Genomic DNA, 17088 nt, shown 5'->3' on the forward strand with positions numbered 1-17088 from the left:
TCCTTCCAATTCTCCCAGCTCCCCCCACCCTGCCCCCATTCACTCCTCAGAGAGGGTAAGGCCTCCCCCATGGGGAGTCAACAAAGTCTGGCATATCAAGTTGAGTCAGGACCAAAACCTTTCCCCCTGTGTTGAGGCTGAGCAAGGCGTCCTCCATAGGGAATGGGCTCCAAAAAGCCAGTTCATGCACCAGGGATAAATCTTGGTCCCACTGCCAGTGGCCCCACAAACTGCTCAAGCCACATAACTGTCAGGCACAATAACCTTTACACTCTTACAAGCTTTATTGTGGTGAGAACATATGTCAGCCCAAATATCAGTAATCCTCATATACTATTAGAAAATAAATGCTCAAACACATTTTTGTCCATATCTGAGGTTTGCTAGATGATACTTCAATATTCAGATTTCTACATTCAAAATCAGAAAATTCATTTAGAGTTCACTATCTTTTTAAACATGTTCTTTTCCGAAAAAATCACTTTTCTAAGGTGGGTGGTGGTAGTGGTGATAAACATGCCTTTAATCCTAGCACTCAGGAGGCAGAGGCAGGCAGATCTCCAAGTTTGAGGCCAGCCTGGTCTACAAAATGAGTTCCAAGAGAACCAGAAATACACAGAGAAACCCTGTCTTAAAAAACAAAACAAAAATTACTTTTCTTAATTTTAACACTATAGAGAAGACATTAAAATCTAAAATTACAGAAAGTCCTGGGACTAGTTTATAAAATTCAACAGTGCCTAGATCTCTGGACTCATGTAACAGTTGCTACAGGAGATCCACTCTTGAGCTTAACAGGTTTATTAGAAGAAAGACCATTGTCTTAAAAATATTAGGGTATTTCTCTACCTGAGAAATTATGGCTGTAGAGTAGTTTTCGTATAACAGAAAGTTCAACATGGTTGTAATTTAACTCAAGTTAACTGAGCATATAACTAGTTAGGAATGCATCCTATGCCTTGAAAACAACAGAAACAAATAAAATCTCAGTAAGACCACCTATAACTAAAAGGGAAAAAGAGCTTTAAGTAAACTTTACTAAAGAAAGTCAATAAATACGTTACAATTAAAATTGATTCTATCAATTAAAAATACAATGAAAGAAGTTAAAATGGACATACTGAGAAGGAAATCTTTTTTGTTTCCCTCCATGGAAAGCGAAGGACCAAGGTACGCACTCCATTGTGAACTTCAAACACAAGCACACCTTTGGAACACACTCCAAGCAGGATTCCTGTCTGTGACTTTTTTTCAGGGTGTACCCGGTGAAAATGAACTCCGTACTCTGTCAGCCTTTGGCAGACCTGTTGGAACAGAGAGTGTACTTCCATAAACGGTGGTGTACAGGGAGGAGCTGGATTTGGGTCAATGTACTCAGCATGGCAGTCAGGCTTCTCAGCAATGCTGCTGTAACATTTGGGATCCACATTCCAAAAGACTATTCCCAATGCTCACTTTATGTGATATGTGAAAACAAACCCAAATGCATCCCAGGCCTAAATACAGGAGCGGGGTGTCTAACACCGGAGGAACTTTGTAAGCAGGGGTCAGCTGAGAACACTTAGAGAGGGCATAAAGAACATGCAAAGAATCAGCAAGTTTCCTCTAAGAAGTAACAAGAAGTCACAGCAGTAACAGAGACTTGGTCATGAGAACCCAATGACAGGACATAAAGACAAACATGAACTGAGAAACAGGTAAATGTAAGGCATGCATCTGACAAGGGACCGGAATCTGTAATACATAATGAAAATGTGGTTTATTAAGAGGCAATCATGTGAATGAGGCTGAAGGGTTATGTCTACACATCAAAAAGAGGTTCAAAGACTGGAAAATAAACCATGAGAAAGTGGTCAGTAAAAATTTAATTAGGAAAGACAAGTTACAATTATAATGCTGGGGCTGGAAGGTGGCTCAGTGGTTAAGATCGCATACTGTCTTGCAGAGATTTGGTTCCCAGCACCCATGGGTGACTCACAATGGCCTGACTCCAGCTCCAGAGGCTCTGACACTTGTTGTTTCCGTGGACACCTACACTCATGTAAGCATGCACACATATGCATGAGTGCACATACTCATAATATTAAAAATAAGAAATAAATCTAAAGCCATCTTTAAAGAGTCCAACTCTGATCATTTCTCACCTGTCTCACCTAAGGGCTAAGATGGAAAAGGCAGTAAGAACCAGTGTTGTCATGAGGTGACCAGGGCCTGAGCTGCACTTGGGAGGCGGAAATCTACGGCCTCCTCTAAAGATATATGCTGCTACTTAGCTCTTGCAAGTACTGAACACAATGGTTACGGAAAATCCAGTTCATAGCTTAACTTTAAATGTGACTCCCACAAAACAAACCACTTTGGCTCTCTTACCATACGTTCTACTTTAAGGATGTTGTGAATCAGTGAATGACGTTTCGTCCAAGATGCAAGCTGAGAAGCCTGGCTCTCTACACTATGGACCAGCAAACAGAAGGTCTATTCTCCCTGGGCTGCTGCAACATGACAAGGTTCTCCAAGTTTCTTTTTCTCAATAGAGAAACTTTTTGTACCAAGGCTTACTTAGCTCTTTCTTTTCTGTGACAAATGCACTTTATTTCTAGGCTAACAGGAAGCTGATGATGGCACTCAAGCTGTAAGCCATTTCCTCTGCATCTCTGCATCCACAGGAACTAGTTATCCTCTAGTACAAGGACTAACTCACATCTTTAAAACAAGAACCAACAGTTCTAGAATGAGCATGAACTTGCATCTCACACCTACTCAGTCATCAAGTTCACTTTCCTTCTTTATGATGCAGCTTGATTTTTCAGAGTATGGAAAAGGATAAAGACATGGAATTAATAGCCAGATAGATACGGATTAAAGTAAGAATTTTGTCCCTCACAGTGCTACTGACCTGGGAATACCATGTTTTCTTTGAATCCCATTTTCTCTTTCACAAATGAGAATTAAACTGCTCCAGTTTTAGGCAGGAATCAGCCAGAGGTTGCAGAGGGTCAGACAGTGCCCCCTAATTTTAGAAGTGTCCTCCAACTCTGGCTCACTTTGAGCACGTGGCACTGCCCATTACTGGTCACCTTGCATGCTTACCTTTAAGAACTCCAGCTCGGTCTCCTTCTCGGAAGCGCCTGCATAGGTGTTATGCAATTTGGGTAACTCCTCTTTAACGTAGGACAGGTCAAGCTTCTCCATCACTCTGGCAGGCAGATAATGCTCCAGGCGGAAGTAGGACACACCGTGGACCTAGGAGAAAGGATGCTGCTGTAAGAGCGCCACTTGCCTACTCGGTGTGAAGCCTCTTCTGCCTGCCTTGACGTTCTTGCCTCTGCCAAGAGAGGAGATTCTACCTCACTCTGCCGAATGCAGCTCTCCTCCTCAGGGGGGCAGAACAGCTGGACTGATGGGCAAGTTTCAGGAGATGCTTGAGGGTCTTCTGTCGAGACAGCTGAGGGGTAATGCAGTAACAGGGTGCTGCTAAGGTGGTGGGCTCTGGTCTCCTGCTTTCTCTTAGGTCTCTTTCACTTAGGAACATGAAGCTTTGAACAGTTTGCCATACAGTGACCTCTGCAAGGTTCCCAGCCTGGCACTGTGTGGACCTGTGTGGAAGGCAGAGTCCTCCATGCTTGACCTATACCTCCTTTACTAAGCCGCCTCCTTTACTGCTCAGAACACAGGGGAAGGAGGGCTTGGAGCTAGATAGTCCTAAGTCCAAAATAAGACAGTTTCAAAAAGAGAAATAAACCTCACACTATGTGAGTGTACACAGTCAAAGTATGGGATGGGGGTGGTATGTGTGGTGAGCCAGGGTACTTTGAGGAACCAAAGGAGTTTAAAAGAAAAATCATGACATCAACCATGATTTTGCTAAGAATAAGTACAATAAAAAAGCTGTGGATGTAACTCAGTGGGAAATGCTTGTCCAGCATGCCCTGGTTGATTCTCCAACAGAGGAAAGCAAACTCAAACACATATAGAAAAGAAACAAAACTGCCAATACCAAATGGCTCTCAGAAGGGAAAAGCAGTCCTACCTCTGGTTGGTAATCTCCATACTCCGCCTGGAGCGCCAGGGATGCGAGCAGCAGGGCCGTCTCGTCATCACAGTGCACCCGCTCCTCCAGAACGTCTTTCCGCAGCTGAAGGTAGTACTGATGGCACGTTAGGGTGTGTCTGGGAAAACACAGAGGCACACGGACACCTTGACTTCTGAGGTTGAACCTGGGGATGATTCTCATTACAGGCACAGTTTCCAACACTTCTAACTAAGATTATCATTAAGCTTTTCTAAGGCCTTCAAGGAACTGTGAGATGGGCCGTCCTCACTCATCCATCATCAGAGAAGCTTCCTCTCGAAGCAGATGGGAACTAACATGGAGACCCGCAGATGGTCAATGTGCAGAGAGTGAGACGTTGGAGCACTCAGTCCTAAACGGGGTATTTTCAGCAACCCCCCTTCCAGGCTCAGGGAGCTTTGTGGAAAGGAGGTGGAAAGATCCTAAGATGGAGGACTCCATGGAAATGGTGTCGTACATACACAACAGGACTGGTGCACATATGAACTCACAAACACTGGGAGTGTGTATAAGGCCTGCACAGGTTCAAACCAGACAGGGTCCAAGTGATGACATGGGGGAGTAGACACAGGTTCCCACCACTAACTAAGGAACTATTTGCAAATGATCTTGGCTTGCACCGGAAGAGTTGACTTTCTCCAGTGGAGTCTCTGGATATAGTAACCATAGTTCAGAGTGGGCCCTTTTGCTCCAGAGTAGATGGCCAACACAAAACCAAATCAATGGTATTTTTTGTAGATTTTTGTCTCAGTTTGCTTTTTTGGAATTTTTTTTTTTTATTGGTCATTTGCTTGTATATTTTATTTTCTGTTTCTCTCTCTTTTGTTTGCTTCTTTTTTTTTTTTTATAGAGAAAAGGGGTATGGAGTTGAGTTGGTAGAGAAGATCTGGGATGAGCTGGGGAGTGGAAAAGTGTGATTGGAATTTATTGTTGTTTTTCAATAAAAATAATAATAAAAAAGAAAGAAATCATTTAAGGGCAATATTGACATTGCCCTTCCTTTGTAGGAATACATTCCATGTGCTGTATGGAAGCCAGAAGCTATGAGAAGTCTCAGACCCTGCACGTTGTACTTTCCTAAATGTACTTAAACAGGATAAAGGGTAACTTGCAATTAGGTGCAGTAAGAGATTAAGCACAGGTGACAGAGAGGTTAGCAGTCTCACAGTATTTTGTTTCCTTATGAAGTCAAGAAGTTTTATCTGCTCACTTACAAGAAGCACTGTACAACTCCCTTGGCCTGCCAGAGCTGCCAATCACCACTCTCATACTTTGGAACGATCAATGAATAGTGGTTACATGAGTACAAGCACTGCAATGCTACCACAGCTAATCTGATAACAAGATGCCGTTGAGCAGCTCATAGGCAGAAGGTGTGCATGGCATGGGTACACAGGAGGTGTGCACAGGGCATGGGTACACAGGAGGTGTGCACAGGGCACAGGTACACAGGAGGTGTGCAAGGCATGGGTACACAGGATGAAGGGACAACTCATGCCTTAGGATCTCATCAAAACACTCAGAACGATACCTAACTTAAAAGTAATGAAAACTCTGATGATGTAATTTTCCACGCAATATTTCTGGTCATGAATGAGCCCCAGCAACTGAAACAGTGGCAGCAAACCATGGATAAGGAGGGACCACTGTGTCTCTTTGGAATGAAGAAGAAATTGTCGTGGACCTCTATCGAGGGGTCCAGTGCCAGCAGGTTAAAGAGGTCAACAGAGTAGGGCCAGGAAGAGCAAGAAAGAAACCCTTGTGCACTCACTGTATCAAACTAACATCATCCATGAAAAATTTGATCCGGAAAAACAAAGTGAACTCAACAGCGGCTTTGCCCTTTTTCTTTGGTTCTTCTTTCCATCCCTCTGGGGCCACTTTGGTTAATTTTAAGTCAGGATCAACAAAGAAATATTCATTCTCTGAAACAGAAGGAGAAAGGCATTCAGAAAGCACCAAGTTTTATTTCCTCTGATGTCTGCATTTCTGCTCAACTGACTGTCAGAAGCACAGTGGGGCTCTGGGTACTGCATACAGCTGGATTCTGTGTGCACCAGGGCTTCTCACACCAGGGCTAAACCAGACAGACCTGGACTTGGCTCCTGGTCACTCTGCTTACTGCCTGTGTGGGTAAATTACTCTTCCACCTCAGACATCAATTTTCCTATCTGAAAGATCAGGATAATGGTGGTTCCTGCATTATTGGGTTGTTATAAAAATCCAATGACAAAATGGATATGAAACATGCTGGAAGGTAGGTATTAGAGCACAGTTTGTCCATAAATATTAGCCATTATTTACTAATAGAATAGTTATTCCACAAATCTGACTTGTATAGATGTTTAAGAAATAAACAGAAATTCTGTCTCAAAATAGACATTACCTGGTTAGTCCAGAGGGAGGTGAGTAAGGAAGTCCTAGAGCTAGGTACTAGCTTTTTCCACCCCTGGAGCCACTTGCTTAACTATAAACCGGGATCAAAAAAGTACTAGTTGCATACTTAATGGGCGAGTCTACAGAATGAATTTTTTATTATTCAGGCACAAGCACTGGAAAAACTCTCCACAGACACAGAAGGAGCCTCACAAACACAATGAATGAAACTGGGCCAAGCCCCTAACTCCCTTCTGTCTCTCAATGCCGACCGGCCTGTTTAATTTATTTAATGACTCTTTCCCCAAATGAAGCTCAGCACGATAGGTGCAGGAAGTCATCTTGATGGCACCTTTCTCTTCTGAACTCCGAATTAAAGCATGCAGTCACCTTTGAGGGCAGCTAGCGCAAATAAATGATGCTCCACCAAGCCAACATGAGCCACCACCATATCGAAGACGTCTTTGCACACGGTTTTGGTGTCACAGGTGAGCTCGAGTCTCTGCCCACTTAGGAGCATTATGTTCACTTTTCTCCGGTGGTCCTCATTCTTCCCCTTTTTATTCTACAATTGAGAAAAATGATGGTATTTACTAAAAGAAGCATTGTAACATTTAGACTTGCTTTTAGAGAACCATTCAACTTATTTTCTAAAAGGGACACTAACAGCTTTACTACTTACAAGGATAGATCGTGGCAAATCCAAAGAAATAAATGGCTCAATTGTCATCTTCACAAACTCAGGGCCAAAGAAATTCTGCAAGTCACATAAATAAATTATTTTTACTCTTTATCCTAGGTCTTTCTTTAAAAGGAAAATGGTGCAAGAATAAAAAAATCATACATTAGAACGAGGTGCTACATAACAAATGTAGAAACTTTCAGTGGAGTACATTGGGTTTCGGTTAGAACAGGAATGGAAAATGCTTTATACAAAGTTTTTATGGTATATGCACTACTACTTGTGTACATATTCATTTGGGGGTCTGAAACTAAGGCTTATGAAAAAGGTCTGTACATGTGTGCGCCCTTCATGCTTGTACAGAAAGAATATCACATTTGAAGCCCAAAGTATATTGTATGACATCCGGCTTATCACTTCATTTGACACATTTGGTTAGAATAATTAACTGGTAAAATTTCATTCAATTTCTTCCATTTAACTTATAATACATTTAGTTGTATTTCACTGTCAATCTAAAAACTTTGGTATTGTACAGTGTCTCAGAAATTAATTCCACATATAAAAAGTCTGGGCAATGAAATGTTTACAATACTTCTTGAGAAGGAAGCCTAAGTTCAATGTTTGTTTATAAAACTATATTAAAGGTCTAGTATTTAAAGGAAAATATTACAAATAAAAAAGCCATCCCCTCCCGCTTCAAACTGTGAGATGCAGCACTGCTCCTTCCTGCCCTGAATAGTGCAGTGGGAGGACCCGAGGTCCGACATTAATACAATCTTCTAGACTGCAAAGGAGAATCTCTGTCGGGCTGCAGAGACAGCTCAGCAGTCGGGAGCTCAGACTGCTCTTTGGGAGGACTGCAGCTCAGGTCCCTGAACTCACATGGCAGCTCATAACCTCTAGCTCCAGATTTGATGTACTATTTTGTCCTCTGCAGGCACCAGACTTACATGCAGTGCACAGACATATATGCAAGTAACACACCCAAACATAAAATGATGAGGAGAAGGATGATGATGATGATAGACTTTTACCAAAGAGGCAATCAATGCCAAAATTCTGAGAATGGCTGAGCAGAGAGATAGAATGCACTTAAAAACATTCATGTATTTTTGAACTAACTTTGAACTCTGTAGTTCATCTCTTGGTTTACGGGCTAGTGAATGAATGTCTTACTATTAAATAGTAACTCCCTGTTACATTGAATAAAATCAGTTGCTCTCAAGGATGATGCATATGTTATTTGTGTTTTTGTTTTTTAAAAATATTTCTCCTGAGATGGGTTTGCTATGCTCCCCATACTGGTTTCAAACTGCTGGACAATGGCCTTGTTTCAACCTCCTGAGTAGCTGAGACTACCAAGAAATGAAACCATGCCTGGGAATACACATACATTTTCTATGATCTTGCTATGTAGCCCAGGTTGGCCATGGAATTGTTATGTCATCCAGGTAAATCTCAAAGTCATGATCCTTCTGCCTCAGTCTCTTGAGTGTAGAGATTATAGGCATGAACGACCATGAGTAGGTATACATGTAAGTCACAAAAGTACAGTTAAGACACTCTAAATCCACCTAATGCTATTTTGAAAATGAAATAATGTAAGCAGCTAAATACTGACTCTAATATCAGACAAGATGTTTGACCCTAATGAGAACTAATGTAGAGTCCCAATTTCACCTACAGTGGTCTTTAGTATATCTATAGCAACTTTCTATAAGCATATATTAATTATATAACAATGGGTTTCATCATGACATCCATACATGTATATAATGTATTTTGGCCATAAGCACACTCTATTACCCTCTCTCTGTTCCCCCTCCCCCAACCCCCTCCTTCGTCCGAACTAGTGTTCCTTCTCCTTTCAGATCTTTTTAAAGGAATCTGTTCTTTGTGACCCACAGGAGCATGAGTGAGAGGTTATTGTCATCATGGACAGTTTATCTGTAACTACACCACTGAGGAAAACCTAATGCGTGTTTTCAAAGTGCTCTGGCTAACAGTCCTCAAAGAGCAAATCTGGACACTGGCCTGGGACGAGGCTTACCCTCAGTTTTCTCTGGGTCATGGCTGTCTCCAGAGCAATTTCTCTTAGTGGATCTCTAGAGATGTCAAGCATGGAAGCTTTGATCGTGTCCCCTGGATACAGACTCAACCGAGACTGTCGGAGAGCCATCCTGGCTTGCAGCTGCATCATCTCCTCTTCTTGTCGCTTTAGCATCATCTCCTGATTGATGAAGTTGCCATCAAGGGATGTTTCATATTGTCTAATATAGAGAAAAGAGAAGAACATAAAGGCTGCCGAGAAAGCACGTTTCAGGGTTAATGTAGGAAACTCCATGTCAAGTAAAGTATCATGAATGTAAACATTCACTTGTTTATAAAGGCTTATTATTTTTAATTAATGTATGTATTTGTGTGCTTGTGTGAGTTTATGTACACCACATGTGTACAAGTGTCTGAGGGGACCAAGAGTGCTAGCTCTCCTCAGACTGGAATTAGAGGAACTTATGAACTATCTAATGTAAGTGCTAGGAACTGGACCTGAGTTGGTATTACATGGTGTGGCACAGTGAGAGAAACGATGTATGAAATCTCTTATAAATATTATAGATTTGCTATATGTTCTATTCCTGATAAAATTATTGTGATTTTGTAACTTCCTGAGAAAAGGTGACTAGAGAATCTTGTTCCTGTCACATCTCCTTAAGAAGAAAAGAAAAACACACACTTAAGGTTTCCAGACTGAGCTCTTAAACTCCTTGGCATTTTCTGGAAAACATGGTACTCTGTTGTAGTGAAGAAAGGTTCATAGCTTCTAGAGTAGGGCTGACCCAGAAAGAGAAACCTTCCTAGAACTTTCAACCCCGCACTTGACTGGAGACAGAGTTAATAATCAGTCATGCTATGGAATAAAGCTTCCATAAAAGCCCCTAGTCCACTTTAGCTGAGCGTCAGACCAGGAAGGCTGGAGGGACCCCTGATTAATGGCTGGTCTGCAGGAAGAACAGAGGCCGAGACACTCAGCTGGTGACCAGAGCCTTGGGGAACTGGACACTGATCTGAGGGAGTCCTCTATGTCTAGGGTCAGAGTGCTCTCCGTTAGTGGCGTTCTAGTCTACATCCTGTTTTGTTGTATTTTCATGTATTACTATAATTCTGTCCCAAAGGGTAGACCTGTACCTTGACACCTCTAGGAACACTCCAGCATCCCCTGAAGAATTGTTTCCCCTGTGGTTCTCTCAGACAGGGGCTGTTTTATTCCTATGGACCTATGCCCTGAAGGTCAATGAAATTCTGTTTACTTCTTGTGTGTATTTTCATGTGTGAGTACATGTGGGTGAAGGTCAAAGGTCAACCTCAGGTATTGTTCCTTGGGAGCTGCCCATCTTGTTTTTTGAGCCAAGGTTTCTCAAGAGGACTGGCTGACCAGTGAGCCCTATGGATCCACCTGTCTCCGCCTACCCAGAGCTGAGATCCAAGAGCGTGCCACACCTGGCTTGTTAGAGGTTCCTGGGATCAAACTCAGGTCCCTGTGCTTGCACTGCAGATGCCTTGCCCACTGAGCTGTCTCCTCAACCCATCTGCTTATTCTTACTTCAGCTTCCAGACCTATGGACTCCTTTTCAAACAGACCCGCTCCCCTAAGTACATGAGATGGAATGACAGCGGCTGGCTGCTGGGTTCTGGGCACTCACCATTGGACTGGCTGCTCCCCTTCACTAATGGAGGGTCTGAGTGTCTGCTCAGCTTTGTTCTCCTTCTTCCTACCTCAACTCTTGTCATCACTCATGGTTGTGACGCCTGGATCCTGGCTGTCTTCTGCCATTCTGACCCCCTCAGCAGGCAACCATGTAGCCCCCCAATCCCTGCTCCTATTCTCCCATATTTAAATAATCTTGTTGTGTCTACTGTGCTCTAATCTCCTTGCCCAGACCATTCACTGACTGGCTCCCAGCACGGTCACTTCTGTGACTCCTCTCCTCTTGCCCGACCTTGTTTGCACCTAAGCCCAGCGCCAGTGTAATCACGCCTTTGCATGTGACCTCGTCAACCGTCCAACTGCAGAGCCAGGCTGCCTGGTCCAGTGCTCCCTGGACCCTCCTTCAGCACTGTCTGTCTTGTCTTTTTAAAACTCTTTTCAATACACTCTCCTCCTCCTCTCAAAGGCTGACTTTCCCTTACTCTTTCACGGAAAGGAAAAGCAACATAAGCGCCCTACTTGGATGTTAATGTACACCTTTAGCTTGGTACTTCTAAAGCAAAGCCACTTTACTTTCGTCCTTATGTCTATAATCTTGCCATCATTTACCAGTTGTTCAGGAAACAACTTAAGAATCATTCATATTTCTTCCTTATTAACTGCAAATCTAATTATGCATCACATGTTGAAAGCACAACCTGTAAGACAGCCACATCTGACTCTCCTCCAACACTAATGCACTGTCTGCATTATCTACTTTCTGAATCGGTGATTGTGATGTTAGGCTACATCTTGACTTTTCATGCTTTTAGTCATCCATGGCTTCCCTTAAACCTGAAGTCTTTCCCTGAGCATCTGTGACCTCCCCGAATCGGGGCCCTGACCATTTGGTCACCACTGCTTGTGTACAGAATCCTTCACTCACTCTGTTGTAGCCAGACTGCTTTTTTACTGTTATAGTAAGATGACATGTCTCCCTGTCATAGTTAGGGTTACTGTTGCTGCAAAGAAAGGGGTTTTTTTTGTTTGTTTGTTTGTTTCTGAGTTGAGGATTGAACCCCGGGCCTTGTGCTTGCTAGGCAAGCGCTCTATCACTGAGCTAAATCCCCAACCCCAGGAAAGGGTTTATTTGGCTTGAACTTCCACATCATAGTCCATCACTGAAGGAAATCAGGACAGGAACTCAAACAGGACAGGAACCTGGAGGCAGAAGCTGATGCAGAGGCCACAAGGGGGTGTGCCTACTGGCTTAGCTTGCTCAACCTGCTTTCTTATAGAGCCTAGGAGCACAAGGCCAGGGAGAGCACCACCAAACACGAACTAGGCCTCCTCATTGATCACTAATCAGGAATGTCCTCCATGCTTGCCTGCAGCTAGTCTTGTGGAGGTATTTTCTTCTCCCTTTCTCCTCCAGAGACAGGGTTCTCTGTCTAACAGTCCTGCCTGTCCTGGATCTAGCGCTGTAGCCCAGGCTGGCCTTGAACTCACAGAGATCCTCCTGCCTCTGCCTCCTGAATGCTGGGATAAAGGCGTGTGGACCACCACTGCCTGGCTGGAGGCATTTTCTTAACTGAGGTTCTCACCTCTCGGAAGACTCTGGCATGTGCTGAGTTGACCCAGAACTGCCCAGAACCCTGCCCGACTTCAGCCCCTTTGCACTTGAACACCCTCACACGGACTTCTGCAATGATTGCTCTTTCACTTCAGTTTCATGCTCGGTGTCACCCCTGGAGGGACAGCTGCTCTGGTCACACCACCCACAAAGGCAGGACGCAGAAACCACATTCTGATCGCCTGCTACAATGGTCTGCTGGCTAGCTCCCATCTCTAGGTAATCTCTTGGGGGAGTTGTTTCTGGGTGCTGTTCTCAGCTGTCTCTGGTACCTCAAATTATCTACGTGGTGGGGGTCCAGCAGGTGCTGAGTGAATATGGTCCTACAGCTTACCTTCACCTGGAGTCAAGAGTAGTAAGAACTTGAGTCTATGCATTTTAACTCAAATAGTGCATTTTCATTAACTAGAACTAATCTCAGCAGCAAAGACGACTTATCTCTTCCAATACAGACATAAAATGTTTCATAAACATTTTATATTTTTACATTTGAGATGTAAAAAACAAAAACAAGCTCCAAATCTAAAAATTACTGCATTGCTGGAGATCCAGTATATATACTGTCTGCTAATGTACTCAGGGGAACAAGCTGTTTGTTAATATACTCAGAAGGAGAGTCACACCAGCAGCAGGGAGGCACAGAGGTGGGGAAAGACATGAGGTGTAATGTCACTCCAAAAGCTATCACATGAAAAGATTATGAGACACTCTTTGGAAGCAGCGTTGAGTATCATTTTAGTCATCAAAAGACACTTGATAGCTCAGAATTCAGAAATCGCTCATTCTGCTATGTCTGACTCACTGTTTCCTGTTAGTGTCTTCCCCACCCCATAATAGACATCAGCAGCTCTCTGGGGTTGTTTTGCCATTTCATTCTAGCTAAAGGGGATGGAAATTCTCCTAAGGAAGCATACAACATGTACAAATCCAGTGCTGCCTGAAGCACAGCTCAGGGGCTCGTGGCCATGTGCTGGTGTAGAAGGGAGCCATCGGAAACCCTGGCCTCTACCCAGGAAAGCCTGCGCCTCACAAGGGATTCTGACAGTATTCCAGTCATGTGTATTCCTGTGGGCAGGAAATGATGGAACTTGTTAAGTGACGCTCAGCAATCTCCATGTGACAACACACGTGCACCCTGAGCTATTAGCACATCCCAGACGTCTCTCCCTGATTCTTCTTAGTTGCTGTGAACACTACAGAGGATTGGTGTCCCCAAAACCAGCTCACCCTTAAAACATGGACTGGCAAGTTTAGGTGGCCTTAATGCCAATATTTCCTTACTAAAACCTAGAGGGTCAAAATTAAGTCTCTCATGACTCATGCTTTTGACATTCTTTATTAAGAAAACAGATAAAGTTCCCAAGATGCCATAATTCTTTTGTAGGAATGCATCCTTAAGTAACAGACTGAAATCAGTGCTAACATGCAATCTCAATGGTTTTTCTAGTTTTACTTCTATTTCTTCTTTTGCGGAGGCTAAAAAGAGATATTAACTATTCATAATTTTTCTAAATCAGACATAGAGGAGGAAATTCTAAAATAAAAATTCTCCCTCAATTCAACATGAGTGTAATGTTGTTTAACACTGGGTTCTTACTGTTCATCCCAATGCCTTGGCTTCATTGAGAAAATGTGTAATACTAAGTGTAGATCTACATTTGCCTAACACTTGTTCCGAAATAACCAGAGTATTCATCATAAGAAAGTAGCACTATGTAAGTAGAAAATTATTCTTATAGAGAAAAATACTACAGGTATTTATAAGAAACGAAGGAAAAAAAACCCTGGGACATTGATTAAGGAGTAACTTTTTTTAGTACATGAGCTTAATTACCTTAACTCTAAGCAATAAATAACTGTTAACCACACAGCTAGGATTACTTGGTCTATTAATAGTTTACAGGTAAGGACATTCTCTAACATAGTCATTAGCTAAGGACAAATATTTGAAATTTTCCAGATGATTCTCTTAGAAGTATCTGAAGTAAACAGTGAGTGAGTTTAAGGCATTTTCATGCTTTGGAAATACACTTTCAGGCCAACTTTGAACCTCAAGTGTCATGTTACAAATCTGAAATCAGCATTCTGTCTTCATGAAAGGCAACTGCGTACACATGACAGTGATACATATCAATACATTAACTACTTGTTTGAAAATTCTTTCAGTTTAAACAAAACAAAGTAGACACAACTATAACACAATTACCCTAGATCTGGCACACGCAAATAGTGACATCTCATAAGAAATTTGCCAGGTATGAAGGTATAAATTTGTCAGTATGAAGCTGACACTACAGAGTGGCTCAAATGGGCTTTAGAAATATGGCAGAGAACCTCTTCAAGCCAACTCGTGAGAGAATAATTAACTTTTTATATAATAGTTTACAGAGTGGTAATCTAATTATTCACTCAACCAATTCGCACTGAATACCTGAGCTGCCCCAGTCCTCCAAAGTACAGATAACTACTATTTACATTTTAGAAATAAAGGTTCACTGTTTTCAGACTTTTAACCTTCATGATCATTCTATCTATTTGTACCGGCAATTTAAAAAGTCAAGTGCCAACTGTAATTAAAGAGAACCAAAACCAAGCACTGTGACTAGAAATTAGTGCTTCCCAAAGCATACCTTGGTCTCTGTGACTGGCCCTGACCAGCTTCTTCCACTCCAGAGAGACCACTGCTGGACTCAAACCTCCTTGACGCTTCACTTCTTCTCACTAATTGTGAATAAAAATAGAACAATGCTATAAGTTCTTCAAAGATGAGAGCAACCTTATCGAAAATGCAAGCACTTAGTAGAAATAAGAGAACTCGTATGAATCACAACCATGGGATCAATAATAAGCCATGAAGTTCTTTTGAGGTTAAGTCACATCAGCTGTGTTGTTGTTACTATTATTGTTCGTTTTCTCGTTTCTTTTTGAGACAGGGTTTCTCTACGTAACCCTGGCCATCCTTGAACTTGTAATGTAGACCAGGCTGGCCTTGAACTCACAGAGATCTGTCTGCCTCTGCCTCCCAAATTCTGGGATTAAAGGTGTGTTCCACCATGCCTGGCTAGTCACATTAAGTTTTAAAGACAATGACTTCTTTCTTATAAGATGAAATGATTATATCACTATTTTATGAAACTGCTATTATTTGATATAACAATTTTAAAAGGAAACATTTTACAATCTTAACATTTTGACAAGTTTTGTTTAAATAATATTAATAAATACTTATAATTGCTTCTTAAAAAAGATATGTTACTTGCTTTAGGTGATACTTACCTTGTCTGAAATCTGAGTCAGAAGAAATAATAGACGGACTTTCACTGGAGGTACTAAAGATGTCACCGTGGTAAGTTTTGTATCTTCGAACTGGTTCTAAAAGAATTTTTAAAAATTACAGTTTATGAGCAATGCCACACAAATTTTAAAAAAGAATATATTCAGTTTTGATTAGAACATTTTATATATTCCTTTAAATTTGAAAAATTAGGCTCTAGTGTAGAGACATTTTGCATAGTGGTGGAAAGCAATGATTCTGGAGACAGACTGCCTGGATTGGGCTTTGTTGTTGTTGTTGTTGTTGTTTTTCTTTTTAGCCAAAAAAGGGTTATAGTAACATCTTGTAAGGTTGCTGTGAGAATTAAATGAATAAATACCCAAAGCTCTTAGGACAGTAGGAATGTTTTAGGAGCAAATTCATGTCAGTTTTAGGATGCTATGTGTAGTTTTCTGTTAGGTACTTCCTACAAGGAATCAAACACCCAAGAGCACAATTCAAGAGACTTTACAACATAGAAGTTAAGTATACAAATACACAATGCAAGACAGGACATTCAGTTCTACCAGAGAAGAGAGGAGTCAGAAGGACTCCCTGCAGAGATCTGTTCAGAGTGCCTCCTGCAAGGGACTAAAGCTAGGAGGCAAGCATGGACTACAACAGAAACAGTGCTTTAAAAAATTAGTATTTTTAATGTTTATTTAACGTGTATGAGTGTTTTAACTAAGTGTACATCTATGTACCATATGTGTGCCTGGTGGCCTTGGAAGCTAGAAGCCGGTGTTAGATCCTCTGGGACTGGAGTTGTAGACAATGTGCAAACTGCCATGTGGGTACTTGGAAATGAACCCGGATCCTCTGGAAGAGCAGTCACTACTCTTAATTATTGTGCTGTCTCTCTAGCCCCCAGACCTTGCTTTCTAAATATTTCTGTCCCACCCCTTCCTCTATCCCCACTGTCCCTGTGGTGGGCACTGTCCATCCATGTCTGGATTCTCTAGTCTAATTTCCTTTACACAATCTTGCTCTACATAGAACCCAGCAGATAGAAAGTGGGCTTGCCAGATTGGAAAACTCTGGGCACAGGACTGTAGTTCTCAAATCCCTTAACACTAGAGCCCCTCAAAAGATAATTTATAATCTCCTTGGGTTGCTATTAAAGCACTGTCATCCTCTGCTCCACACCAAGATTTGTAACTTATTTTGAAAGCTGTAGATTCATTGGTGAGAACCTGCTTGAGAGCACAAAACTTTGCTCACAGCTCCAAGCTCATCATACAAAAACTTCAATCAATGTAGAAGGCTCATCACCATGTTCTTCCTCAAGCAAATTTTTCGCTTCCATCACCACACCTGCTGGTGA

At 42.1% G+C, this 17088-nt stretch overlaps 1 protein-coding gene across 5 annotated transcripts in view; it reads right to left on the bottom strand.

The window, feature by feature from the left end:
• Positions 1–17088, bottom strand: part of Ptpn13 (protein tyrosine phosphatase non-receptor type 13) — a 176488-nt gene that overhangs the window by 71545 nt on the left and 87855 nt on the right. For all 5 annotated transcript variants that reach the window (XM_036200765.1, XM_036200763.1, XM_036200767.1 and 2 more), the window contains exons 8-16: positions 15728–15823; positions 15082–15172; positions 9184–9403; positions 7131–7205; positions 6839–7013; positions 5844–5997; positions 4031–4169; positions 3091–3243; positions 1122–1304 (exon numbers count right to left, since the gene is read on the bottom strand). In XM_036200765.1, the coding sequence (XP_036056658.1) occupies positions 1122–1304; positions 3091–3243; positions 4031–4169; positions 5844–5997; positions 6839–7013; positions 7131–7205; positions 9184–9403; positions 15082–15172; positions 15728–15823 (1286 nt within the window). The remainder of the gene's footprint in view (positions 1–1121; positions 1305–3090; positions 3244–4030; positions 4170–5843; positions 5998–6838; positions 7014–7130; positions 7206–9183; positions 9404–15081; positions 15173–15727; positions 15824–17088) is intronic.

This window comes from Onychomys torridus, chromosome 10 (assembly GCF_903995425.1).
Source record: "Onychomys torridus chromosome 10, mOncTor1.1, whole genome shotgun sequence".
NCBI classification, from domain to species: Eukaryota; Metazoa; Chordata; class Mammalia; order Rodentia; family Cricetidae; genus Onychomys; species Onychomys torridus.